The 25000-nt window shown below is 40.3% G+C and overlaps 2 protein-coding genes across 2 annotated transcripts in view; both read left to right on the top strand.

Moving 5' to 3' along the window:
- LOC137997809 (NLR family CARD domain-containing protein 3-like) overlaps positions 1–25000 on the top strand; it is a 203030-nt gene that overhangs the window by 137036 nt on the left and 40994 nt on the right. Inside the window, exons 3-4 of the mRNA XM_068844070.1 lie at positions 23712–23809; positions 24374–25000. The exon at positions 24374–25000 is cut by the window's right edge and continues 25 nt beyond it. Of these exons, the coding sequence (XP_068700171.1) occupies positions 24389–25000 (612 nt within the window). The 5' untranslated portion in view covers positions 23712–23809; positions 24374–24388. The remainder of the gene's footprint in view (positions 1–23711; positions 23810–24373) is intronic.
- Positions 1–25000, top strand: part of LOC137997807 (protein NLRC3-like) — a 251804-nt gene that overhangs the window by 59856 nt on the left and 166948 nt on the right. The gene's annotated exons all lie outside the window — the stretch shown is intronic.

The raw sequence follows: 25000 nt of genomic DNA on the forward strand, positions 1-25000 counted from the left end.
AATTGAAGTCCCCCCGATAATGTTAGGGTAAATATCGGACAAGAAGAAAATTCGTCTCTGGAAGTCGGAAGAAGGCACATAAACATTTACAAGGTTGATCGTTACATCCTCTACGTCCAGTAAAATATTCACAACACGTCCATCACTGTCACTACGAATTTGCCTAACATTGTAGTCAAGGCGCGAACTAATCAGTACCGCCACACCTCTAGATAAATTTGTTCCATGGCTTGCAAAGATCTCTCCATCCCAATCACGCTTAATTCTCATTTCAATATCTGCAGTCCAATGGGTCTCTTGCAAAGAAATAATGTCAAAACGAGCTCTTCGGAAAATATTAAAAGCAGACTGCCAACTATCAGAGGACCTAAGGCCTCTTGCATTCAAGCTTACAAAAGTTGCCAGAACGAAAAACGAGAAGTGAAAAAACTGCATTGTGTACGCTGTTAGGAAGCCACCGATTGTTTTTTAGCAGTGCTTTTGTCTCTTTGCCTGGCAATCTCGACATTTGGAACGGGATAGTATTTAGAGCGACGGGTTGGTATTTTGGTATCCGAGTCCGATTCAGTTGGGCATGAACGTTTCGTACCTTGATCCTCTTGAACATCCATTGACATTTCCGTATTAACATTTCCAGTCGATATAACCACGGGCTTCTCACTCGTTTTTGGATCAGTCTCAGCACCGATCTCATTAAGTGACGTAGACACATCTTCCGCAGGAACTTCATTAGATTCTTGTTTATTGTTTTCTTGCTTATTGTTTCGATCACATACGTACGACATATGGCCCTTTTGCTTGCAAATACGGCATTCAATCTTAGGGCACTGCTTGAAAATGACCGTTGAACGGTCTAAACGTCGTTGTTGTTTTTTAACATTAACTTTTATAGTAAAATCCGTTTCGAAACATTTTTGATTCTGATAAAAAAGAACAAAAACTCTGTTTGGGGTCCCCCGTGCTACTTTCGACCCAAAGAGGGAGAGCTTAATCGGCCCCCTAAACCATTTGTGACTAACCCCTTGACTACTCATAGTGCATTGTGGGTAATCTTTGCCAACCACATGATAAAATACCCGCCACAATAACGTTCAAAATAAGTCTGCAAGCACAACGTGAAAACGCACTCTAATTCACTTCAACGCACGTGAAATCGTCATAGTTTTTGCCTGAGGGGCCCTCAGTTTTTAGGCTCTGTGCTTGCAAACTCTCTGCCCCACAGATCGACGTCTGGCTCGAGTCGGACAAGGCTGCAAACGCGTCTTGCAACCCTCTCCACGTCTCTTAGTTCTTCAAGAGACGTCAGGACTTGCGGTCTTTGAGAGTCCATGATGTCTCTCGGCCACCAGTCGTCGATTTAGTAACGAAACAGTCCCTGCATTGGATCTGAACGTCAACCGATCACTGTCCCCTGATTATAGCCGCAAGTCTATCTGGAACTCTTTTCCAGCTCACAGCAGAGCGCCGTTTTGAGCGTCGTGTTTCTTGCTCTATGGGTTTACCGTCTTTTGGAATCGGCGTCGCGTTTTGGATGCACTCACACTGTTTCGACAATTAAAAATGCCAACTTCACCTTATCTTTAAATCTTATCTCTGACGCGAACTTCTGTCACGAATGTAACACACGGAAACTTCGAACAAGGGTGAGTACTAAACTGTGAACCTTCATATTTATGTGTTTAACACTACTCTATGGTGCCCAGTTCTCGGCCACAAAAAGCGTAAACTTGTATTTCTTACTTTGGAATAGTCGCAAGGACTTGACGTTTCACAGACAACTAGCTTCAGCATTCAGTTTACACATGTAAAGCTGTCGACTGCTCAACGCTGGTTTCTTCCGAGTAATAACGAAAACACGGCCAGCGAACCCAGTTCTCGTCTACAAAAGAGTGCGCTCGATTCCTCAGAATAAACAACGTTTTTTCACCACTTTTTTTGTTAGGTCACTAATAAGGCTTGTCTTTGATATTTCGACCACAAAGTATCCTTAACGAGCTTTGTGTCATGTTAGAAAAGGTTCAACAAAAAGTGGACGAGAACTGGGCCCCTTACTGTACTTTCCGCTGTTTATTTTGAAAGGTTTCATGAATATTGTTCTCTAGCATTTATGATAATATGATCTTTACAACAACACTAATTCTTTATTACCCTTGGTATTACAGTTATTTACATCTCATGGCCAGCAATGTGGCCTGACTCCTTGTGATATACATGTGGGTTGACTTGGTTGGTTCTCTACTATGCTCTGAGTGGTTTTTCTGCGGTTAATCCGGTTTTCCCCTCTCATCAAAAACCAACCTATGATTTGATATGAGTTGATTTGATTTCATACCTATACAGTGTCCTCAAGTAATTCCCCAATGCCAAATACAGTTGTTATCATCAAGAGATGTTGCAATTTAACCATACTGTGGATTACTGTCAGTAAGAGCTTGCGGCTGAGATCGAGTTGGATGTTTCTTGCCATTCTTGACTTGATTTGCATTACTTGTTCATTTCAGTTTACAGTGTCCCCAATTAGTGCTCCAGCGCTAGAACGACTACACACTTAATTTAACGCTTTCACCCCTAAACCGGCGTAAACCGGCCATACTTATCATTTTACTCTGTCTACCGCCAGACGATTTTACTCTTCAATGGGTAACTCCCAGGGGTCCACACTAATGTCCAGAAATGCACATAATTAGATGCACGTCCAATTTTGACATGGTCCATGGGGTAATTACTCACTGAAAAACTCTGTCCTATTAAATAAAGTTCATTTTCTGTTTTTTTCCTCATTTATGGTCCTTCGAAAATCCCAACCGTCCAGTTTTACCTGGGACTGTCCCGGTTGAGACAATGTTGTCCTGCTGTCCTATTTTTATTCTAATTGTCCCGTTTTTCGTAATATTTTGATAGCTGTTATTTTTAAATATAGCTATACTGTTTGCTTCAGTACATATTAATCAAATGGGAGTTCTAATTATCTGAAGTAATTGCCAATTTCGTCTTGGATCAATCTAGTTTTCCGCGTGGAACGTGTATATTTTTTGGTAATTTTGCGTTCTCTCGCATCTTATAGCTCTAGCTTCTTTAAATAACAATTTGTTGAGAAGATGTTATATTACTTTGCTCTGTTATATTAGTAGCATCTGTGCAACAAATGTTCAAAATACAGATAGATTTTCAGTAATAATAATTGACTGTCCAATTCTAGTAGTTTAGGAAAATTGGGGAGTGTCCCGGTTTTGAGGTTTATAGGTTGGAATGTCTGGTCCTTACAATAGTAAGCAGCAAATTGTACTTGGCACTGAGATCTATGATAGGGAAAGATGTTGGTGTAAGTACGTATCGTTCAGTGGTGTTTGACTTAAAAATAGAGACATCTGTACTTTCACCATCCGGTTCGTCAAGTTCTCTGGTAACCTCATTCCCCCGGGTCTCGCTTGTCTTCTCCATGGCAAAAGAAGAAGAGAGACATTGAGAATGAGGTTGGTTCACTGGACTTTACAACACACACAGTTTTGTCTGGTATATCTGTGCTGACAAACACTGTTATTGAAAGCACTTCTGTGAGCCAAAGTTCAGGCATGCACTGTGTCCGGTCTTATGAGCTAACTCCTCTAACAGACTGAAAAGTAGTACCAAATTTTCTAATTTCATCTTTTATGTTCATATTATTTTCAGCTTTAGCTTCCTCTGTAGCATAAACTATAGCTTGTGAACATTAAGTCTCAACTTTAGTGAAATACGAGCAGACTTACCAGTAATATAGGTGTAGTGATTCAACCACGACTGCAAGTCCACATTTGGTTTAAACGCCTTTATACTAGCTGTAAGTATTATCGTTGATGATACAACTGTTCACTGGTCATTGTAGATGAAAGTCATAATCAATATCACTCTAATGTTATTATTACTAGTCATAATAGTTTACTAGGTTTTAATACATCATCTACTTTTTCTAAGTATTCTTAACCAAAGCAAGGATTTCTTCGTCTTCCTTCCAGTGTGATATTGGAGAAAAGAGACAGCCTGGGTTGCAGACCGATCACATCCTCTAACCCTGAGCTGCTCGACCATCATAGCTGCTGAGGGTTTGACACAAAGGCCATCTGGCATATCCGGTCTTGGAAGGGTCAGACATTAAGGAAGACAAGGGCTCCTTCACGGATGGCATAAAATGTGGAAGAGGGAAGAAAAATGGCAAAATGTACAAGACAAAGTCAAACGCCTTCTGTGAAGAGAGGATGAGTTTGTTTTTATCTCTCATTCTTGGGTAAGCATTGCTAGCAACAACTGTCCTTTTTGCAGTCAATTGCTCGAGCTTCTGACATCCAAAGTGTGGGAATGTATCAGGGGTCTCGGAGAGGGAGGGGCGGAGCGCACATCTCCCCCACTTTTTCTCACAGTGTTGTTTTTGGCTTGATCAAAAACTTAGTAATTTAGACTACTCGTACTTATACCAAGACCTAGTCCTTCCTTTCAAATGTACTCTGCGGCCCGTGAATTTTAGTACGTCCGGGAGTTTGAACCAAACGCAAGTGGAAGAGATTCCAACCCGTAAAACTGGTGTTGGTTAATTGAAACACATGATCCCATTGGAACGCTGCCTTTAAAAAATCAGAAAAACTGAAAAGCAGTAAGTTAGTGATATCTGTTCCTACAGTCTGTGGCAATAGTCTTGGGACACTCACCCTTTTAGATTGGTTTTCTTAATTAGTTTGTATAATTGCCCCTTCTCCGGCGCCAGAACAATGTTTCCAGCGGTGAACAGACATTTCCTACTCTATCGCAAGATTTCAAGTAATTTTATTTGGATATGTATTTTCATTTCTCCCATTCAGATAAACAATTGATAAATTGAGATTAATATTTGAAAAATTACACGTAGAGGAGAGGGGCGCGCCTCTAGGTTAACTAAGGCTGCGTTTACACCAACGCGGTTTCATTTGTAACCGCATCGTTTTCGATACGGTTTACGCCTTCTGTTTACACCACACCGATCGAGACTGTTGGAGAAACCGGGTCGGTTTGAAAACACTGCCAAAAGTGGAGCGTTATCAAAACGATACGGTATCATCTGCGTGTATACGGCGAAACCGCATCGATTTGAATGCGGTTACTATTTTGGCGCGAAATTTGCATTGTTCGATTCAAAATGGTAAATTAAGCACGTAGTGCAGCGCTCGCTTAAACCATCACGACTTTGATTTTCTGGCGAAAACGGTTCCGTGGAAACACTTCCAAACCGCATCGATTTGTAATAATTTTATTTTATGTTTAACGTTGGCAGCATAATGCACTTTTAAATTCTGTTTTTGGATGGTTTACAACGAATAGATGAAGGGATATTATTCCAAAAATATTTTCCACTTATGCATAGGGGATATTTTTGAAGGAAGAATTCAACTAACTTGACAATTTGGCTCAGTTGCAATTGAAGATACTTTACTTCCTGTGGTTATGGAGGAAAATCTGCCAGCTAGTGTAACATGGATTGGACTAACGATGGTGGACTGTTGATGGAGTCTAAAATACAGATTACTTGGTATAAAAGACACGCGTATAGAAGACAGACTTTGACTCAACTATCGATAAGTATGAATCCACGATAGTGGCTTCATATTCGTATACTTGAAGTTGAACGGTTTGTATTGTATGGCCTGTAGCATGTCCCTTGCTCTAGACTCTAGTTTATTGACTGTTCAAGCAGAAAATAAGCATCACATCAGTATATAATAATAATAATAATAATAATAATAATAATAATAATAATAATAATAATAATAATAATGAATAATTGGTATTAAGTAATCCAGTAGATAGAATATGCATTCAAATTGAAAAAGATTAGTTTTCCTTAAAAGTAGGTTTTAAAAAAATTAAAGGCATACTCTATTCTCAATAAAAAAGTTACTAACAGCAGGCTTAAAGACATCATTGTTCTCAATGTGAATCAGTGTGGCTTAGTGTTTATCTATCGGGCCTCCCACCACTGCGAGCAGGGGTTCCACTCTGGCCCCAGCTTGCATATGGGTTGAGTTTCAGTCACATCTCAACCTGACTTGAGGGTTTTTCTCCCGTTACTCCGGTTTTCCTTCCTTATCAAAAATCGACTCACAGATAATTAACAATGTAGCTCTGGTGCTGTGTTCGAAATATTCAGAAGTCTCCATAAAAACCTTCTTGGCATTTTCTTTTCTAATTTTACCAAAATTTGGGTTTTTGTCCAAAACTTGAACCGGATTGTCTAGTGATCAGATTGGGCTGGTTTCGCTTCTGGGGTCTACACTGGGTGAGCTGACCGGCAGACTGGTAAGCCGACCTAGCCCAGTGTGGATAGATAGATAGATAGATAGTTTAATAAAAATATTACTTCGCAGCCAAAAGGCTGAATTGCATAATACTTTACAAATTTAACATTGATACACTATATATACTATGTTAAGATACATAAGTATGACTAATTTAAATTTATTTAAAATACTACAAAATGCTAGAGAACCAGAAGTCAGAACAATAAGCAGATAGCTAATCGAACACATATTTACACAGTGTTGTTGGCTAATCGGCACATGGCCGGAATGAATGACCGCTTAAAACGCTTGGTGCGCACACCCGGGGGGGTCGTACTTTTTATTTCTCCTTAGATTATAATGGTTAACATGATTGGGAGGAAGTAAGTGGGATAGTTTGTGGTTACCAGAGATTACATTAAATAACTTAAAACAATGTTCCTCGCGCCGAGACCGCAAAGTGTCAAGATCATAGATACTTAAGCACAGACTATAGGAACAATCAGGTAAAATGATGTTTAGCGCCCTCTTCTGTACTCGCTCGATATCATTGATAAGATACTCGGGCAAAGCATGATGGAAACTAGACGAACAATATTCGAGAACTGGTCTAACAACAGTGCGATAAAAGTTAATAATATTATGAGGGTTCACTCCCGCTCTCTTGAGAAGAACCAGGAAGTATGGTCTCTTATTGGCTTTCCTGGTAGCCTCATTCACATGATCATTCCACGTAAGATCACTAGACAGAGTCACACCTAAGATCTTGGCGGAGCTAACGACAGAGAGTTCCTTCCCATCAACGAAGACAGGCTCGAACGCGTGTCTTTTCTTCTGAAAATCGATGTTCATGACTTTACACTTGTCGGCATTTAGGGTCATTTGGTGGTCACACGACCAGGTCTCAACAGCGTGAACAGCACTTTGGATGTCGCTTGACTCTCCCCGCGGTACAATCTCGGCTATCGTAGTGTCATCCACGTATTTCTAGGAATGGAAACCAGAGACCCTTAGGTCATTTATCAGTAGAATAAATAACCAAGGGCCTAGTTTAGTGCCCTGTGGGACGCCAGCCGGGACTCTGGGCCCCATTCCGAGAAACAGTCCTTAGACAGCATGACACGTTGTTGTCGGTCTGTAAGGAAGTCAGCAACCCAGCAGGCGACACTCCTTGGAATCGATAGACCGAATACCTTACGTACCAACAGGGTGTGGTCGATAAAGTCGAACCCCTTCCTATAATCGAAGAGGACTACTCTCACGGCAGCTCCGTCACCGTCAGTTGCTTTAGGCCAGTTGTGCACCATGGATCAAGTTAGGGCGTGGAGGGTAGGCGATTTTGGGATTCCTCCGCACTGGTCGGGGTCGATCACCTCCATCACGGCAGGGCCCACATAAACACCAACCACAAAGTCTTCAGCGACTTTAGAGAGCGCCGGGGTCAAAGAAATGGGACGAAGATGTTTACTGATATCCTCTACAGGTTTCACCTTTGGTATTGGGACAACACCAGCCATCTTCCACGCTAGCGGGAGTCTGTTCTCGGCAAAACTGCAGTTAATGATCATGGAGACGGGGTATGCGAGGATATCGGCATACTCTTTCAGGAGCCAATTGGGTATCTCATCCGGCCCTGCCGCTTTACGGCAACTTTTCCAGTGCTGACAAAATTGCATACTAAGGTATAATCAACGGTGTGGATCCCTCCCCAGGGGTTGGAACAGACTCCAACCTCTGAAATGACTCCAGAGGATCGACAAATGCGGCATTAATGCGGCATTGATTGCGATGTTTTGTTCAGAGAGGCCGTCACTGCCTTCAACCTGTAAGCTGGAAATAACGGTATCGGAATCTGACGCAGGGGTCATTCCCGCAATACGCTTGACAGAGTTCCACCATCCACAGAGTTCCACCATCCACAATCTGTGCTAATTGGCCGGTCGAACAAACTAAACATAAGCTTAACAGACCCTTCCACGGTTTTTGACCGCCATCTTGGCTGGGGGGCAAATACGGCTAAATTTACAGTAAATGTATGCAATTTTGGCCGACTTTGAACCGCTGAACCGCCGCTAAAAAGAGACAGATTTCCAAATTTTGCCACGACTTTAAATAGTTTTATTGATTCATTCATTTAACAGAAAATAAGGCAATTAAGGAAGGTATGACGTCCGTAAATTCGAATAATGAATCTTCTCATGTTGCTTTTAATTTCGCGGCAATTTACCGTGATGATTTTAGAAGGGTTTCTATGAAATCTTAAAAATTCGTTTATGGTCTTTGTAGCCTGAATATGTTCTTTAGAAGACACTTTCACTGTGGAAATCAGTCTCTTTTATCAGCGCTACAGCGATTCAAAGTAGACCAAAATCCTATTCATTTACATTAAATTTGGCCTTGTTTGCTCCTCAACCAAGATGGCGCCAAAATCCGTGGGAGGATCTGTTCCGTGGCAAATGGGCCATGCATGTTAGTGGAGATCTTGGTATAATGATGCAGGACTGCAGAAAGCCGAGATTCTCCTGGTAATTAAATTACTGGACCGGCCTAGTTGGACCTCAAAAGAAAGTGACGTCTATTGAGTGCTTTTTGTGTTTCCTGCAAGGCCAATAACAAAAACAAATTCTCTAAGAGGCCAGGTCGCTTTTCCTGCAGCTTGTTTACAGGGAACCCATATGAATAACATCATACACAAGATGGACTGAGTTGGCTTTCATTAAATTTTAGTGTGACAAAATCTTATATTCAAACAAAATCTAATTAATTAAAATTGGCTCCGGTAAAGGTGGGGGTAGAAAACGCCACAAAAATTGCAAAAACCAAATGCCAGAATGAGGAAGGGATAGGAGAGGTGGTGGGACGAAAAAATCTCACGAGACTTGCAAAATATTCTGACCCCCGACGAGTAGAAGAATTGAATGAACGTTACATTTAACGCCACGCGTCTGGTACCACCCCGAGAGGGGTAATAACAATTGATAATTGAATGGCTTTTCGAGAGCGAAAAAGTCTCGGCGTTCTTTAATCTCCCAACTCTCCAACGACCAAAGTTAGTCACTTAACTTGCTTTTTGCAATCTTAAAACTATATATATGTATAAATAATGGCCACTTTCGAGATAAGCGGATCACATATTCACAAATTGTTTTTTGGGCGTACTTTCGAGAAACAAGCAAAAAAACTAGTTCCGAAACTTTACGGGCCTTTTTCAAGTGCCACGTCGAGTTTATCTTAATTCCCAACGGTAGGTTCAGTTAAGTAGTCAAACTTCGCAATCATCTTATTTTTATTTTAAAACCATGTCAGAAGATCACCGCGCAGTCACACGGGAGGTAATTAGTTCAACTCCGGCCGGACCAACACTCAGGGTCTTTAAATAACCGGGAAGAAAGTGCCGCCTTTGTAATTACATCTGCAAATGGATAGACTCTCTAGTCTTCTCGGATAAGGACGATAAGCCGGAGGTCCCGTCTCACAACCCTTCAATGTTCATAATCCTGTGGGACGTAAAAGAAACCGTACACTTGTCGCAAAGAGTAGGGCATGTAGTTCCCGGTGTTGTGGTCTGTCTTCTGTGGTACATTATGGTTGGGAGGGTAAAAAGGGCGCACTTAATTTAGAGCCTCGCTCTGTTGTGCGACCCCCACCACAGTTGTGGTGAAAGTTACAGTAAATAAGATCCAAATTCTCTTTTCAAAACAAGCAGATCACAATAGCTGAAATGGCTTTTTGTGCCCCATAAGATTGCAGGACTTTCTAGAGACGTGTCCCAGACCAGAAAAGCCGGTTGTGACAAAGCGGTAAGTTTTGAAGATCAAGTATGAGTGAAATGAAAGTTTTGCGGCTCAAAACCTCTCAGTGATACACAGGGATTGTGGGCGCTCGAAAAAATTAATATTTTCCAGGACTCTCGAGAGAAATCGGGGGAGTTTGGATATATGACGAAGTATAAAAATTCACACAAAAAATAGTAATGGCGTGGACAGGGCTTACCACTAACACATGATGATGACACTTTCTGTCAATAGGGTGTGGCCCTATGAAACTAATTTACAAAATGACTAACTGTCCAAACGTTTGAATGTAGCACAATAAGATACTGGAATGAAACAATGATAAAAGTTAAATTACTTTAAATGCCAAGTTATAAAATAATACACTTGAGTTAATTAAGAATTGAAAAAATAATGTTTTAAAAAGTATCAGACATGCATGATGCAGTCAAAGCATCTTCTTTGGAACTTCTTTAGATCGGAACGATAGAAAAAGGTATCACTTAGGTTATTCCAAAATTGAGGAGCGTTAAAGAAGGTAGTTTTCTTTTACTGGTACGTGGGTTGGGAGGCGATAAGGTATCCGAGGTCTAGTATCATGTGACTCACAGTATTTCAAGGATGACAGGTTCTCTAAAAGGTAGTCCGGGGCACGTCCATCCAGGATTCTTTAAAAGAGATTCAGTCCTCTTTCAATGCCGATGTGATCAATTAGTAGCCATCCAAGTTTACAACGTAAGGCTAGAGTTCTCTCCTGAAATGGACAGTTTTCAAATTTGGTGCCACTGTTCTAGCCGTGGCCCCAAAATATTATTTCACGCCTTGCCCTAATATTTCACAGCTGCACCTGTTCCCTTTCGAAAATCCGGTCAAACCTTAATGTTTGGGATCGTTTGTGGCTGTCATTTTTGCCATCAGATATAGCTTAACTACAGGCGATTAATGTATTATTGTAAAACTCCCTAAAGAAGTAAGCTAGACGAAACGTTTCGGAGAGTAAACAAGTTTACAGATACAGTTCGCAGAGTGTTGCTCACTAGTTTAGTTTTTTAAAATTATTCGATATTTACTTGGCAGGGATTTTTTGAAAAGACCAATGCACTTAGAAAGCTTCTTCCTAAGACTGGCTACAACATGGTTTGACCAAGACAGAGTGGGGTCTATATTTCCCGTCTAAGTTGTTGGTTGAATAATTAGCGTATAGAAGATAGCGTCTCCATTATTTTCTCTGTTTTGCCTCGAGTTTTCTCGATTAACGCTGGAGGCAAGTACTTTAAAAATACTGGTGGCTTAATAGACCATATTCATAAATGGAGACCAATAAATTATTCCTTCGTCTGCATTTTGTTCAAGGGAAAATTCAAAAGTTAACAGCTTAGGCGCAAATTTATGCCATGAAGCGAAATGAATAAGTTTAATTTCAGTTTTTATTTCAAAGTCACACGAAAATATCTATTTACAAGAAAGTCAAAAAGAAACATACAATGAATTTAAACAGTCTTACAAAGAGAAGAGACCGTGTTCATATGGTCGAAAATACAACAAAGTCGTCTGTCTTGCCAACCAGACGTTACGTTAAGTCGGCAGACTATAAACCCCTTATTCTCTCTGTTTTTTCGCCTTGTGAAGGTGCGTTACCTCTTGTGACAGTGAGTTACCGCTTGCGACGGTGAGTTACGGCTTGTGACGGTGAGTTACGCCTTGTGAAGCGGAGTTACGTCTTGTCACACCGAGGTATGCCTTGTGATGATGAGTTACGCCTTGTGACGGTGAGTTACGTCTTGTGAAGGTGAGTTACGGCTTGTGACGGAAAGTTACGTCTTGTGACGGCGAGTTACGCCCTTCGACGGTGAGTTACGCCTTGCCACGTCTAGTGATGCATTGTTACGGTGAGTTGCATCTTGGTATGGCGAGTTACGCCTTGTGATGATGAGTTAGGCGTTATCATGACGTGTTTCGCCTTGCACGATGGGGTGTTACTCGTTGTGATAATGGGTTACATGTCGTCATGTTCCGTCACTTTGTGTAAGAACTTATGATTCTACCTTGTCAACATGCCGAGCCACTACGGAGTTACATGAGAAGCATGCGCATGCTTATCTGGTCAGTCTTTAAAGAGGGAGTTGTTCCAGAAGAAAAAACAGGAACGAAGGAGAGGGAGGGAAACAACAGCGGTAGGGCCGGGCATGTAACCCTTCGTTCCTGACTGATGACGAGGAAGAATTACAATCAAACATCGACTTGATAAGTCTCGTTTAATTTTTAAATTCTACCTCGTCATCAGTCCGAGTCACCACGGAGTTACATGAGATTTGAAAGTTCTGGAAACACGCCCAATATAATAAGCAGACAAAAAGAACACAATGATACTAAGGGTATCATATATTTTTGTAACGCTACAGAATCCTGCCACCCAAGTGGGCCAGCTTTAAAGTAAAATACGACATGGATGCAGTCAATGTGTGTCGCTATGAAAATGTTCTAGTAACGGCTGTAAGTTCCTTACAATAGGCTTATGGTAATGTTTTGCGAATGTCTGTACGTTTGACCAGCCGCCCGCTTTGAGAATTTCTTACAAGGTGAGACTGGTGTGAGGCTTTCTCCGCGTACTTCCGGTTTTCCCTCTCCTCCTTTTACATGGCAGCAGGAACTTGTGCTCAAAGGTTAAATGTGGTAATAAACAGATACTTACTTAAAATAAGAGTCGAATATTGAACCTCACCTCCCCCCGTGGGGAGGACTCCCATATGAAAAGGGGAGGGATGCTTGTCGGAAATTTTACATTAAACCCTTAAAGGAGACCAATCTGGGAGACCATATTATAACACAGAAAAATAAAAAAATACAGCGACTTTTAATGATGGCTTTAATGATCGCTTACGTGAAAAAATATAAAAGTGTAAATAGACACTTTTATATTTCTTCGCGCGCAGCCCTGAAGGAGATTTTCACGGCTACATATGATTTCGTTTTGCCCAAAACACCCTAAGTGAGACCAAAATCCGAAATTTACACCCCTAAGCGAGACGACGAGCATCTCTCCCCTTTTTATATGGGAGTTCTTCCCCCCCCCCCCCCCCCAACCCGGGCACCGCCCTTCCATATCGCGACGTTGCATCAAAGGCAAAATTCGTGGATGTCCCTAATGCTTGCTGGCCTTTATCAGAGTCACCAGCTGCTCACTCATTTCATGCTCGTTCAGATCTTCATGGGGTCCTTCATCTTCATCCACTCGGGCGTCATTCGACACGCGTGATCCCCTACCGTGACATTTAGTTTATCACGCATTCCTCTCAATAACTTTGGCGTTTCGCGGCTATAGAGTGTTTTCATGTGACGTCTCCGGGAATTGAGCTCTATTATCACTCAAACGTTTTCTGTTGTTTCGGAGGAAAAACAAGGTTAGTGATCACGTGAGTTAAAACAGGCATCTTGTACCCTATGGGACCTTACATTCTATTTATCAGGCCCTAGTACAACCTCATTTCAACTACTGCAATATTGTTTGGGAAACTGTGGAGTAACTTTGCAGGACAAACTGCAAAAACTACAAAACAGAGCAGCCCGTGTTTTGACCTACTCTAACTATGACGCTCATGTCAACAATTTATTTGAACTCTTAAGATGGAAATCCCTAGACTCTCAAAGGCAAATTGAAAGAGCAAACAATGGTATTTAAGTCCCTACAGGGATTACAACAAGTTGCAAAAATAGTGGAGACATTTCACCTTCTTGTGGCGTTATTTATTTCCCTATTATCTCTCACACTGCAGCCCCCCCCCCCCCCCCGTCTCCTTATCAGTGTTGCTAGCAAGACAAAAAAATGTTGGAAACTTAAGCAGTCAACTTTGAAAGGGGGAGAGGGGCGAGGAAGTGGGAAACGTTTCAATTCTAGATACGGCGGGCATTGAAAGTTGGAAAAGGTGTTTTTTAGTGAAAGTGTCTCAACAATTTTGCAACTTGTTGTAGCACATGAGTATCTCTGCTCGAAAATTGTCCATCGCGCTTCTGGTTATTGTTTGAGAGACTCTGTGAATAAGGTAAATGTTCTGCAACCGCCCACAAACTACTACAAAAAAACAGCTTTAGCTATTTAGTGGCGCAGTTTTGTGGAACAGTTTGCCATTAGAACTAAGGAAAGCAGAGTCCCTCAATCAATTGAAACGACTGATTAAAGAGGTTATCAACGCATTATTCTAAACACGGCATTCATGGAAAGCAGCTTTTATTGTATGATATTGAGTAAGATAGTTAATGTAGTTTACATAGTTCTATCCACAAATTTTTAATTGTACATATTTTTTTAATATTGCTGATGAATTGCACCGTGGTTAAATAAAGATTAAATAAATAAATAACACTCTGTTCGAGATCAATTGCCGCTCAAATCTAAGAAAAACCGGAACCCAAATAAAAAAAAAATAGAAAAACCCAAAAAAGCACATCGGATAACAAAACCGAAAAACCGCTCGTATTTTTTACGAAAACTGAAAACCAGATGCTAAAAAACGAAAAACCCGCAAACCGCAATGAACACCAAAACCGAAAAACCGAAGTCTTGGCACAAAAACAGAAAAACCGATCCAAAAAATAGCCTAAACTGCAAAACCGAAAATCCCAATGTCCCCCTCGTTCAGATATCTTAATCGCAAAGGGAAAAAATTCAGTCGTAAATGCGACTGTATTGGTCGTAATTTCGAGTACTGATTTACCATAAGCATGTAAATACATTGGACGGGCCTAATTATTAGTTCTATAACTTGTTTAAATTTCCGCATAATCAACGGATATTTACGCATAATATGGCTAAAAATTTCCCCATAATCTTTAATTTTTTTCCACATCCTATCAGAGGCCCTGTATATTGCCCTCCATTCTTTCCTTACACATTGAGAGAGTAAGTAAATGATGTATCTTGAATTGTTCCTGAAGGGAGAAGGTTCAGTTTTTGCATCCGCTTAGATTCAAAATTGAGGGTGTCACAAAGCAAATGACGATTTTGCGTGCATTCAATCAGTTTTAGCCCATAACAAACCGTTTAATAATGTCTACTCGCCTTAAAGTCTTATTTAAAGCTAAGCAAGATCAGAGCCTGGTATAATGTATGCATTCACATCACAACTTTAAACCTCACCGAAGGAAACCATTACTTGAATTGTTCGGAGCATTGCAACAGTCATCTCAACTCGATCCATGTTCAACTTAAACTGCCTCACTGCATGATCAATTCCGCAGTTTGCTCGAGTATGAAACGACTTGTTCTCCTTACTGATCCATTTGTTAGCTCTCTTGAAAACTTTTCAGCTTTCCGCTCCAGCTCTATCCTTTTCTCTCACACTAGAAATAAGTGATTTCGTACCAGATTCCATAATGCCTGGTTAACCTTATTAAATCATCAAATTTTGCAGAGTCATTTCTTGTCGTCGAGGACCTCGCATCGATTAGCATCCGTGTTGGTAAGTTATAACACGAACGAGTAATTTATGTGTGATAAACGAGTTCTGATGATTTTTGCGTTACTTTTTGTTGTTTTCTCTTTACTCATTTTGGATCAAGTTAGTGACTATGTCAGAATTCCTTATAAGTTTATTTTGCTGAAGTGATCACCGTCACTCATGATCAGTTGCGAATGACGCACCCAAATTTTGCACCACCAAGTTCATTAAATCTGCTCGAAAGGTTTTAAAGAGGAACATTGCAAGGTATTTAGTAATAGTTATTAGCTTGCTGGGTGTAATAAGTTATTTTTCTGTCGTTTTGAGGTAATAAGGAGCATTAGTTTAAGGGGTGTAATAAATTATTTCTTTCTTGTGTGATCGAACCGTATATTCATGGCACCTGACAGGATGCGGCGATGCGGATCCGCATAATTTCCTAAAATCCGCATCCGCCGCATAATTACGATATTTTCCGTATAAAACTGAAGAAATGCTTGATATTAGTGATAAAGCAGCTGCTTACCATCCTCACAAACACAAAAGCCAAAGAGATTGACTACTTTGAAACGCTTATTTTGCTGAACATTGAAGAAAACACGTCATTTCGTTCGCAAGATGAAAGTTCGTAAGCAGTTTCCACACATTTGCTCCATATCTCCAAATTGAAACAAAATTCATGACGAGAAACAAAACCCTTTTATTTTAACTGTGAAAGCTGGTCGCAAATTGGCGACTCGTGCAGGAGGGGGACATTGGAGTGTATTAGAAACCGCAAAACCGTGGCAGTCCTTCCTTTCCGGTCGGCCATAATGGCCTCCTTGAAAGTTGAAATCTACTCCTCCACTCAAAGAATTGACAACGTCGACGATCACTTAGCTTAAAATAAAGAAAACTTGAAGGACAAAGTCCTTAGAAACCAGATTAACGTAAACACTAGACTCGATGGGCAAAACTATTCGAAGATGAAACGGATTGACGAGCAGCAAGGAAAACCAACTCCTTGCTACGGTAGCTCCTCTATTAGTGTACTAAAAACTAAGGATAGTCTATAGTTCTGAATTTCTTTCCTTGTTCTTGTTCATGTGGTAAGCACACTAGTACAGAACGCATGCGCATTCGTAAAATGCGTATTAACCCTTTGGCTACTAGAGATTTGGCCGAAAAACACGTTTTGAAGCTAGTTGAGGGGTTTTTTGGTCACTGTGGTGCTGTTTAATTAAGAGCTAAACCTCCCTACAAACCCGTTTCCGGCTTGTACACTCCGTGGCCTTTTCAACCAGGTGCAAAATAAGCGCTTGCAAAGATCGGCATGCGCAGAAAGCAAAATTCCGACATAGTTTTTGGGTTTAAAAGTAGCGCAACACTTTCGACTTTCACTTTTCGCTTTCTCTCCTTCCCTCTCTTTTCGCTTTCCTTGCCTCATTTTTTTTTTCAACTTGCTGGGCATTTTGTAGGCTTTATTTTGGTAAGGAAGAGTTTCTGAGAAACCTTTGATCACCTTAGAATTAGTGCTCAGAAAGGTAGGTGGGCAATGGAGCAAGCTTTTCATGGAGATTTCAGGTCAGTGTTACATGGTTTTTTTGGTCGTTTCTCCAGTTTCCTTCACTGAATTGTGCTCATTCTGGTATAGTTTGAGCGATCTCTTCTCCCTGCACAGGTTAGTGGACAAAAAAAAAGGATAATTAGCTTGTTTTTTTTTTTTATTACAATAAATCAAAGTTTTCGTTTTTAAAGTTTTGTTCCAGCCAGCTGCACGAAAATTTGTCTCCTTGAAATTTAAACTCGCAAGGCAATTCCATGCATTCCATATCCTGTTCCTCTCACGGTTTATCCACTTTCCCGTAATAAGAAGCTTTGCTGAGTTAAACGCATTAAACGCACGCTTCAGGAACTTTCATAACCCAATCTCAAACATATTCTAATGAACAAATGGCATCTTCTACAAAACCAGCCCTTACTAACAGAATTCTTTAAAAACCCTCCCCTAGCTATTTTCATATAGAAAAGGGGGCTCTTTGAAAGATGTACTTGTTACAGCAAAGCTCTGAGGTCTTTGAAAGTCTTATCTTGACCACTCAATAAGAGTCGTGTTTGGCCTGTCTACACCTTGAAACACAATTACGGGTTTTCTTAATAAAGAGCTTTAAATGTAAAAGACTTGTTGTGGTGTATTATATGCCCTCTATCGCGCTTTTTTTTTTTTTCAACCTCCCATAAGCGGACCCGAGGGTATCCGCTTACGGGAGGCTCGACTGAGTTAAGTCGGGACAATATACGCAGTGTTACACAAGGTACTTAGTTGGTTTCCACCTGACGTCACGCCGCCTTGTTGGTGGAAGAAAACAGGGGTTGGTTGAAAACGTCCTATTTGTCAGGCGTTTCAAAATTTGGAAAGCAGCCTTCAAATTGAAAATTATAATACATTTTGTATTGTCGGTTTATTAAGATAATCCCATCGTTCATTCATTGATTGACGAGAGTGAGACTCGCGGGACTTTACAAGGTCTCGTAATACACGGACGTACAATGAAGTGCTTGCATCTTTATGTTCGCTTTTAGAAGATTATCGTCTCATCAGGACCTTTGTCTCCTTGGGAACCGAAAAGCACTGTATCTGGCAAAAGTACACCGAATAATCCTGAGGGAATGAGAGTTGTCGAAAAGGTAAGACAGACCATTTTGTTTCACAAGAATTAAGCGTAGACAGAAACTCGATCGCGTTGTAAAAGTCGCTTGAATCGATTATTTACATTGGGAAAGAACTTTGATGATGTTCAGTTTAGTGTTTATTTTTAACCTATTATAATTTGGAGTATTATTCAAGCATAAAGCATGGTAGGATTTGGAAAAAAACGAGAGTAGGTCGCTCTTCTAGTGAGTTCTTACACAGAGCAGTACTGTGTAATGATAATCGTATTTTTACAGCAACAAGGAAGTGAGACCGAAAGAAAAAGTAGTGCTGTGGTCAAAGGTATTTGCGTCTCACCGAAATCGGTTCTTCTTCTTCTTCATTGTCATCCCCTTTTTCCACACGTTGCAATTTAAGAGTAGGTTTTACGTATGTCAGACAAATTGTTCGTCGAATAACCACATGCACCCCAAGCTCAGTGTGAGGGAAGCCAACATGGCCGAAAAAAACATAAGGATTTGTTTGGGAAACACGATAAAAGGCTTAAGAAGATAATTATATGAAAAAATTCTCATTTAAAAAGCCTTACTTTATTGCCATTGTGAGTAGTTTGCTTCCCGTTTGCTTATTTTGCAGATCCAATTCAATTTGAGCCATTTAATTTTCAATTTCTCGATTGTCCACCATATTGTAAACTTCCAAGGCTGTGCACTCCATTCTTGGGAGCCCACCAAACTGTGCCAAATATCCCAAGATAAAATGATCCCATGATCACAACTTCACATCAGAATCAATTGACAAAGATTGAATTTTCATTGCAACCTACCGTCAATTACAACAGTTAGGCCCACCATTATTGGCTTGATGCGAAAGCGTTGTCAATTAATAAATGTAGATCTAGATGTAGATCAGTGCAATAGCCGTCTTGCAAGTGACCTCAGGCGGTAGTTTGTTGACTCGATTGCAAGAAAACACCTTCCGAAAGACCTGTGCTTGATGCTCAAGTGCCCACAACTGTTGGAGAACAAACTGAGCCCCACCGGGATAGTGGACCATAAGGACTGTATTCCCTCAGATGCTAATAATTAAATTTCATTGGCTTCAGTGTTCTTCATGTTAGTTCTGCTAACACTGATCTTTATGCTAACAGCACAACATTAAGTTGTTCCATCATTTGGATGGATATACATGTAAATCATCTGCAAATTTCCTTAAATGCAACAGTTTCTGAAATGGTTCATTTGGCCACAGCCAACAAGCTTCCACTTAATGAGAAGAAAACTAAAGTTTTTACCATCTGTGACAAGGGTCTCTCCAACAGAATCCCTAATGATATGACTATTTCTGTGCAAAGCTCTTATTAGGTCTGGAAATTGATAGGGAACTAACATTTCAATCCCATGTTGATAAGTTGTGTAGGAAACTATCCCAGCGCATTGGAATTTTAAAAAAGATTGGACATTGCCAGGAAATGAAGCATACATGTAGAGTTCTCTTTCACAATGTTATTATTAGACCAGTGATGCATTACATGTAAGTGTTATCTGAGCAAACTGTGATAAACATTATCTAGATTGTGATTTAAAGGTACAAACGAGAGCAGCAAGAATCATCGTTGGTGCTGATAGTTATGCACCCCCTGTTCAGTTATTTAACAATTTTAAGTTAAATGGCTTCCTTTCTTTGAGAATGCTAAGCTATTGTAGGTAAAAAGTCTCTGCTTACGAGCCAGAAGGCTGATCAGGCCGGCGCTTATCTCCGGTTTCATTAGCATGAAGCGACTAGGAGTATTTATACTCCCCCCTGGATGGGATGCTAGTCCATCGCAGGGTTACCCCCAGCTTTACGCCGGTACCCATTTATACACCTGGGTGGAGAGAGGCACCGTGAGAGTAAAGTGTCTTGCCCAAGAACACAACACAATGTCCCCTGCCAGGCCCCGAACCCGGACCACTCGATCCGGAGTCGAGCGCATTAACCATGAGGCCACCACGCCTCCCACAAGTTATCACATGGAAGCTTTTTGCCCGTTGTTGTTGTTGTTTTTTTTTTTTCGGACAACCAACCTTTTCATTTTACCAAAAGTACTGTAGTTGCCCGGTAAATCTTCTAGTCCTCTGGGACGACCGGGCGGCTGCCCGGTAGATCTTCTAGTCGTCTGGGATGACTCAGGGCTGCTGCTAATTTCAAGCAGACTTTTAAAATTTCTCTTTGGAACAGGATTTTTAAAGATCAGCAATTTTAAAATCATGTTTCATTGTAAATGAGGGCAGCTTTTTCAAGACCGAGGTCAAAGTTTATACGGACCTACCCTTAGCTGGTAAATAACTTGTTAATTTTTTTCCTCTCTGAAATCACTTTTTTAATTGTTGACTCGCATTGCGCTTGATAGCGGATCTAGCATTAAAGGGACTTACAAACTGAACGTTTCAAAAATAATTTTTTTTATTCTATTTCCAATCCTCTTGTTTAGTAGGAAGTAACTTCTGTATGTAAACGGATTCGGTGTAAAAAAAAATGGAAATGTAAGGACATCACACATGCTCATGCAACCAAGGCTGGGATATGGCCACTGTAAGTGAGCTGGATGAGAAAATTATGCCCGCTTTCGGAACCAATCATTGCAGAATTTGTTGAATTCCACCCACTCATGCATTGCGAAAAAATAATAACAGTTACAATCACGAACAGCCAACTATGTACAAAGTCCTATTAACTGATAAAGGGGCATGAAGATGACTTATAGTACATCTAAGAATTTAATATCAATTTTCCTCAGTTTGTACACTATTGCTTTCATTCTCACTTGGCCTCTTAGCCATCTTTCAATGCTTCATGAATGTTAAAATTTTAACTTTGTCAACACAAAGGAAGCGTGACTGTGGTTGGATGACTGAGTCAGTGCACTCATGTCGGGAGACCCAGAGGAACAAAAAAAAAAAATGTAGTTGACAATATACAGTCCACTAAAAACAAGGAACAAGACCAATATTCTCTTAGTGGTCCGGATTTTGCAATAATGGGCCACTAAGATGGTCGGACCGGTCGTGAAGCAGCGTATATGGGTTGCCAAACTGTTCCCATTTTCTGTTTTCACTTTCTCGGACATAAAAAGAAAATTAAGTGCAAGAAATGTTTTTCATTGTAATAGTCATGTCGGTCGGAGTTCCAGTACGAATTTTACTTTACGGAACCGTTAGCAGAAGAAAACAAAGAGGAAAGACTCAAGGAATATGTACATTGTAGAAAACCCTCTGCAAGAGAGAGAATGTGATAAAAACCTTGTGGAACTACATTGTACAGTTAGCTTGTTCAGTCTGTACTGGGGAAACCAGTTTGCCTACATAATAAAAGTGAATTAATAACTACTTATCTCGATTTTGAGGTTGGAAAAAGGAATGGCTTATCACTGAAAATGATTCAACTTTGAATGAAATGCTCAAAGAAGACATTGGATTTAAACCTTTTCCTCGCGATATAGCTCCAAACTACTTCACAAGTTCAGGCAATAATTATGAAAAAAGATCTGGGAACTGTGATAAATCATAGGCTGGTTAGGATACTGTGATCTTTATGGAAATCTTTTGAAGAATTTTCCTTCAGAGGAACTTTGACAAGGAAAAAAGTGCTTCCTTGTTAAATAATTAACCCTTTCAGCCCCGTGGGGTTCCCCATTGATGAGTAAAATCTATAAGTGGCACTATTGGGAGTGAAAGGGTTAATGGGGACATTTTGTTTGGATCCACCGAAAATTCGTCAGCTGCAATGCAAATTTGAATGTTAAGAAGGGTTATATAATGGTCTCGAGGGCACTAAGATGGTCATACAATGTAGATGATGGCTAATTCAAAGCCGTTGTCTCTGCTCAAAGACAGCTTACATGATCTTATCTCAATTGAATGAAGAGGGTAGTTTCTAAAGAAACTGTGGTGCTGCATCGGTGGGGAAGTAGTATACAAAAATTTGGTAATATCAACGGAGTTGATAATGTAAATTGGCCACCGTACAGAGATTCTGAAAGCTGACGTTTTGAGCGTTAGCCCTTCGTCAGAGCGAATCGAGGAATTATGGGTTACGTGTAGTTTTTATAGTAGAGTAGGAGCTACGCTATTGGTGGTAACATGGCAACGTGAAAAATAGGAATATATTAGTTAAATGAAAAGCGTTCGTTAATACCGTGAGGATTAAGGGTGCCAATTTGCAAGATGAATTTTTGTTCTAGATTCTTGCGGCTTTCCGTCGTACTTAGATGTAGGGAAAGGCCGCAGATAGCCATGTGTTTTTTAGAGTGGTTAGGGAGATTAAAATGACGAGCGACTGGCTTAGATGCATCTTTGTCATTCTTCTCAACATCGTGAAGGTGTTCGCGGAATCGGTCACCTAGTCGTCTACCTGTCTCGCCAATGTATAATTTGTTGCATAACGTACAGGTTATGCAATAGATGACATTTGCGGAGGTACATGTGAAACGATCGGTGATCTTAACCGATCGCTTCCTGTCCCGATATCTTGCTAGTGTAACACTAGCACAAACTAACCCATAATTCCTTGATTCGCTCTGACGAAGGGCTAACGTTCGAAACGTCAGCTTTCAGAATCTCTGTACGGTGGCCAATTTACATTATCAACTCCGTTGATATTACCAAATTTTCTTATCTCAATTGCCTCCCTTATGTGGCGTTTGAATGTGTTATTCTCTGTGGCAAAAACTTTAAATTGTTTTGCTGGAATCCACTGAATGACCTGTGAGTTTGCGATGTTCATGAACAGCTGATGAATTTATATTCCTAGAAAGATGTTTGGTGGCTTCGAAGGAAATATCCCACTTTTTAAGTTTTTAATTGCGCTAAGAGTACCGAAATTTATATATTTTTTTATTGTTTTAAATCATGATTCCAGAGGAGGAAAACTATATTTTTGTGTTCTAAATATGTAAATATTTTTCTCACCATTTTCATGGTATTTCGTGTGATATCAAGCTTGTGACGCAAACATTACATGTATTTACCAAAGTTAGAAGGCATTAATGTATTTTCTCTTTAATCTACATTTATTTCTCCAGTGGCCACTTATAGATTTTATTCATCAGTGGGGAGCCTCTCGGGCCTTAAAGGGTTAACAACCTCTAGGTTTACTCAAAAACATTAATACCACAGAACACTGACCATATTTTAGTTGCTTATTAACTGCTTGACTGCTGTTTAGCTGGAGCATGTTATTCACATCATAACGTGCCATGCCAGGGAAAGAAATTACAACTTTTTGTTTTCAAAATAAATTTATTACTCTTATGACTTTTGTGTGACCATAAATGGAAAAGTTCGTTGTGGGTGTAACAGAGTAAATAACTAAGTGACTTAAAGTCTGCGAAGGATGACTTTCAAGTATGCATTCTATCCTTATGATATTATGTACATGTAAGACTCACAAAGCATCATTTACTGTTTTAGCACCATTAGAGCGGGCCGGTGTAGATTCGTTAATTATGTCCTTTGCAGGTTACTTACTGTAAGTTACTCCTTTAAACAATCGATACTCAAACATTGCTATGAGATATTAAAACTTAATGTTGAATTCCTTGTTGTCTCAGTAACAGATCCTGTGTAATCTTCTTGATCACTGTGGGTATGGATTATATATTTCTACCTCAAAAAATGCAAAGTTAAAGCAGAGTGAACGCTAAACAAGGTATGGAATGTGTTTGTTGCATTATGAATGTGATTCATCAGTACACATTGCACTTCTTTTGGATGGTTCACATTTCACCAATATATAAATGAAAAGTCAGCCCCTGAAATGTTATGTTAGAGTCTTTTTAAGTGTGCTTAAAAGGACTCCCAACACTGGAAGGCATCCGTTGAATTCATAAATCAAGCAAGCAGTCCTTTGTTCAACTCATTCACACCTAAAATGCCTCCAATTTGCAAGTATTTTATTTGGCATTAGCCATGCAGAGTAAAAATAAATACCATAACCCCCACTCCAAGGGGTCAGTTGGTTAAATCACAGTGAAATATATACATGTACAGCTGTACAATGTACTTTTAACAGTTACTGTCGCAGTATCATGTGCAATTTACATGTAATACTAATTATGGATTCAAGAGGTACACTAATTCCTTACAATGCTTTGCTTCTATTTAAAGAATGATTGCTCCATTCCCTCCTACATTATTTGCTACACTTACCAAATGCCCTTGATACGGATTTGATCTCCAATTAACCACACTATTGTTTTCTATGTTTATGTAGTCAATAGTTTGGGATATGGCATCTGTTCCAGCTCCAGCTCCATTTGCCTCGTCAAAGGAGACGACCAACTATGCCCGTCTGTGCCGGCTTCTAGTGGATGTGGGAACCCAGGCCCTGAGAGACACCTTTGACACAAAACACCCTCCAGCTACTCTTCCCAAGGTTTTGTCATCAGCTCAGCCTACATTACTGTTTCTGAAAAAGAAAGTTTTGAATCCCACACAATGGGGAAAGCTGTACCCAACTCATCCTTCATCTGTGTCATCAGCCAGCTTTGACATTACACTTCTGATGGTACTGCTGAGAAATATATGCAGTCTCAGTCCTCCTGCCAGTACTGGAAGTTGGGACAAGCTTCCTCTCCCTGGTGATAACAGTCGCGAAGCAAACATAGCGAGGATCAAGTATTACAGAAACCAAGTTTATGCGCATGCAAGCCAAGCTTCTGTTGATGATGCAACATTCAATATGTTATGGCAGGATATAAGTAATGCCCTACTTGGCCTTGGATCTGGAGCAACTTATTCCAGTGCAATCAGCTGCTTGAAGACTGAGTGCATGGATCCTGTTGTTGAGGAGCATTATCAAAAGTTGCTGAAGGAGTGGAAGATAGATGATGAGAATACA

This window comes from Montipora foliosa, chromosome 3, assembly GCF_036669935.1.
Source record: "Montipora foliosa isolate CH-2021 chromosome 3, ASM3666993v2, whole genome shotgun sequence".
In the NCBI taxonomy this organism is placed as follows: Eukaryota; Metazoa; Cnidaria; class Anthozoa; order Scleractinia; family Acroporidae; genus Montipora; species Montipora foliosa.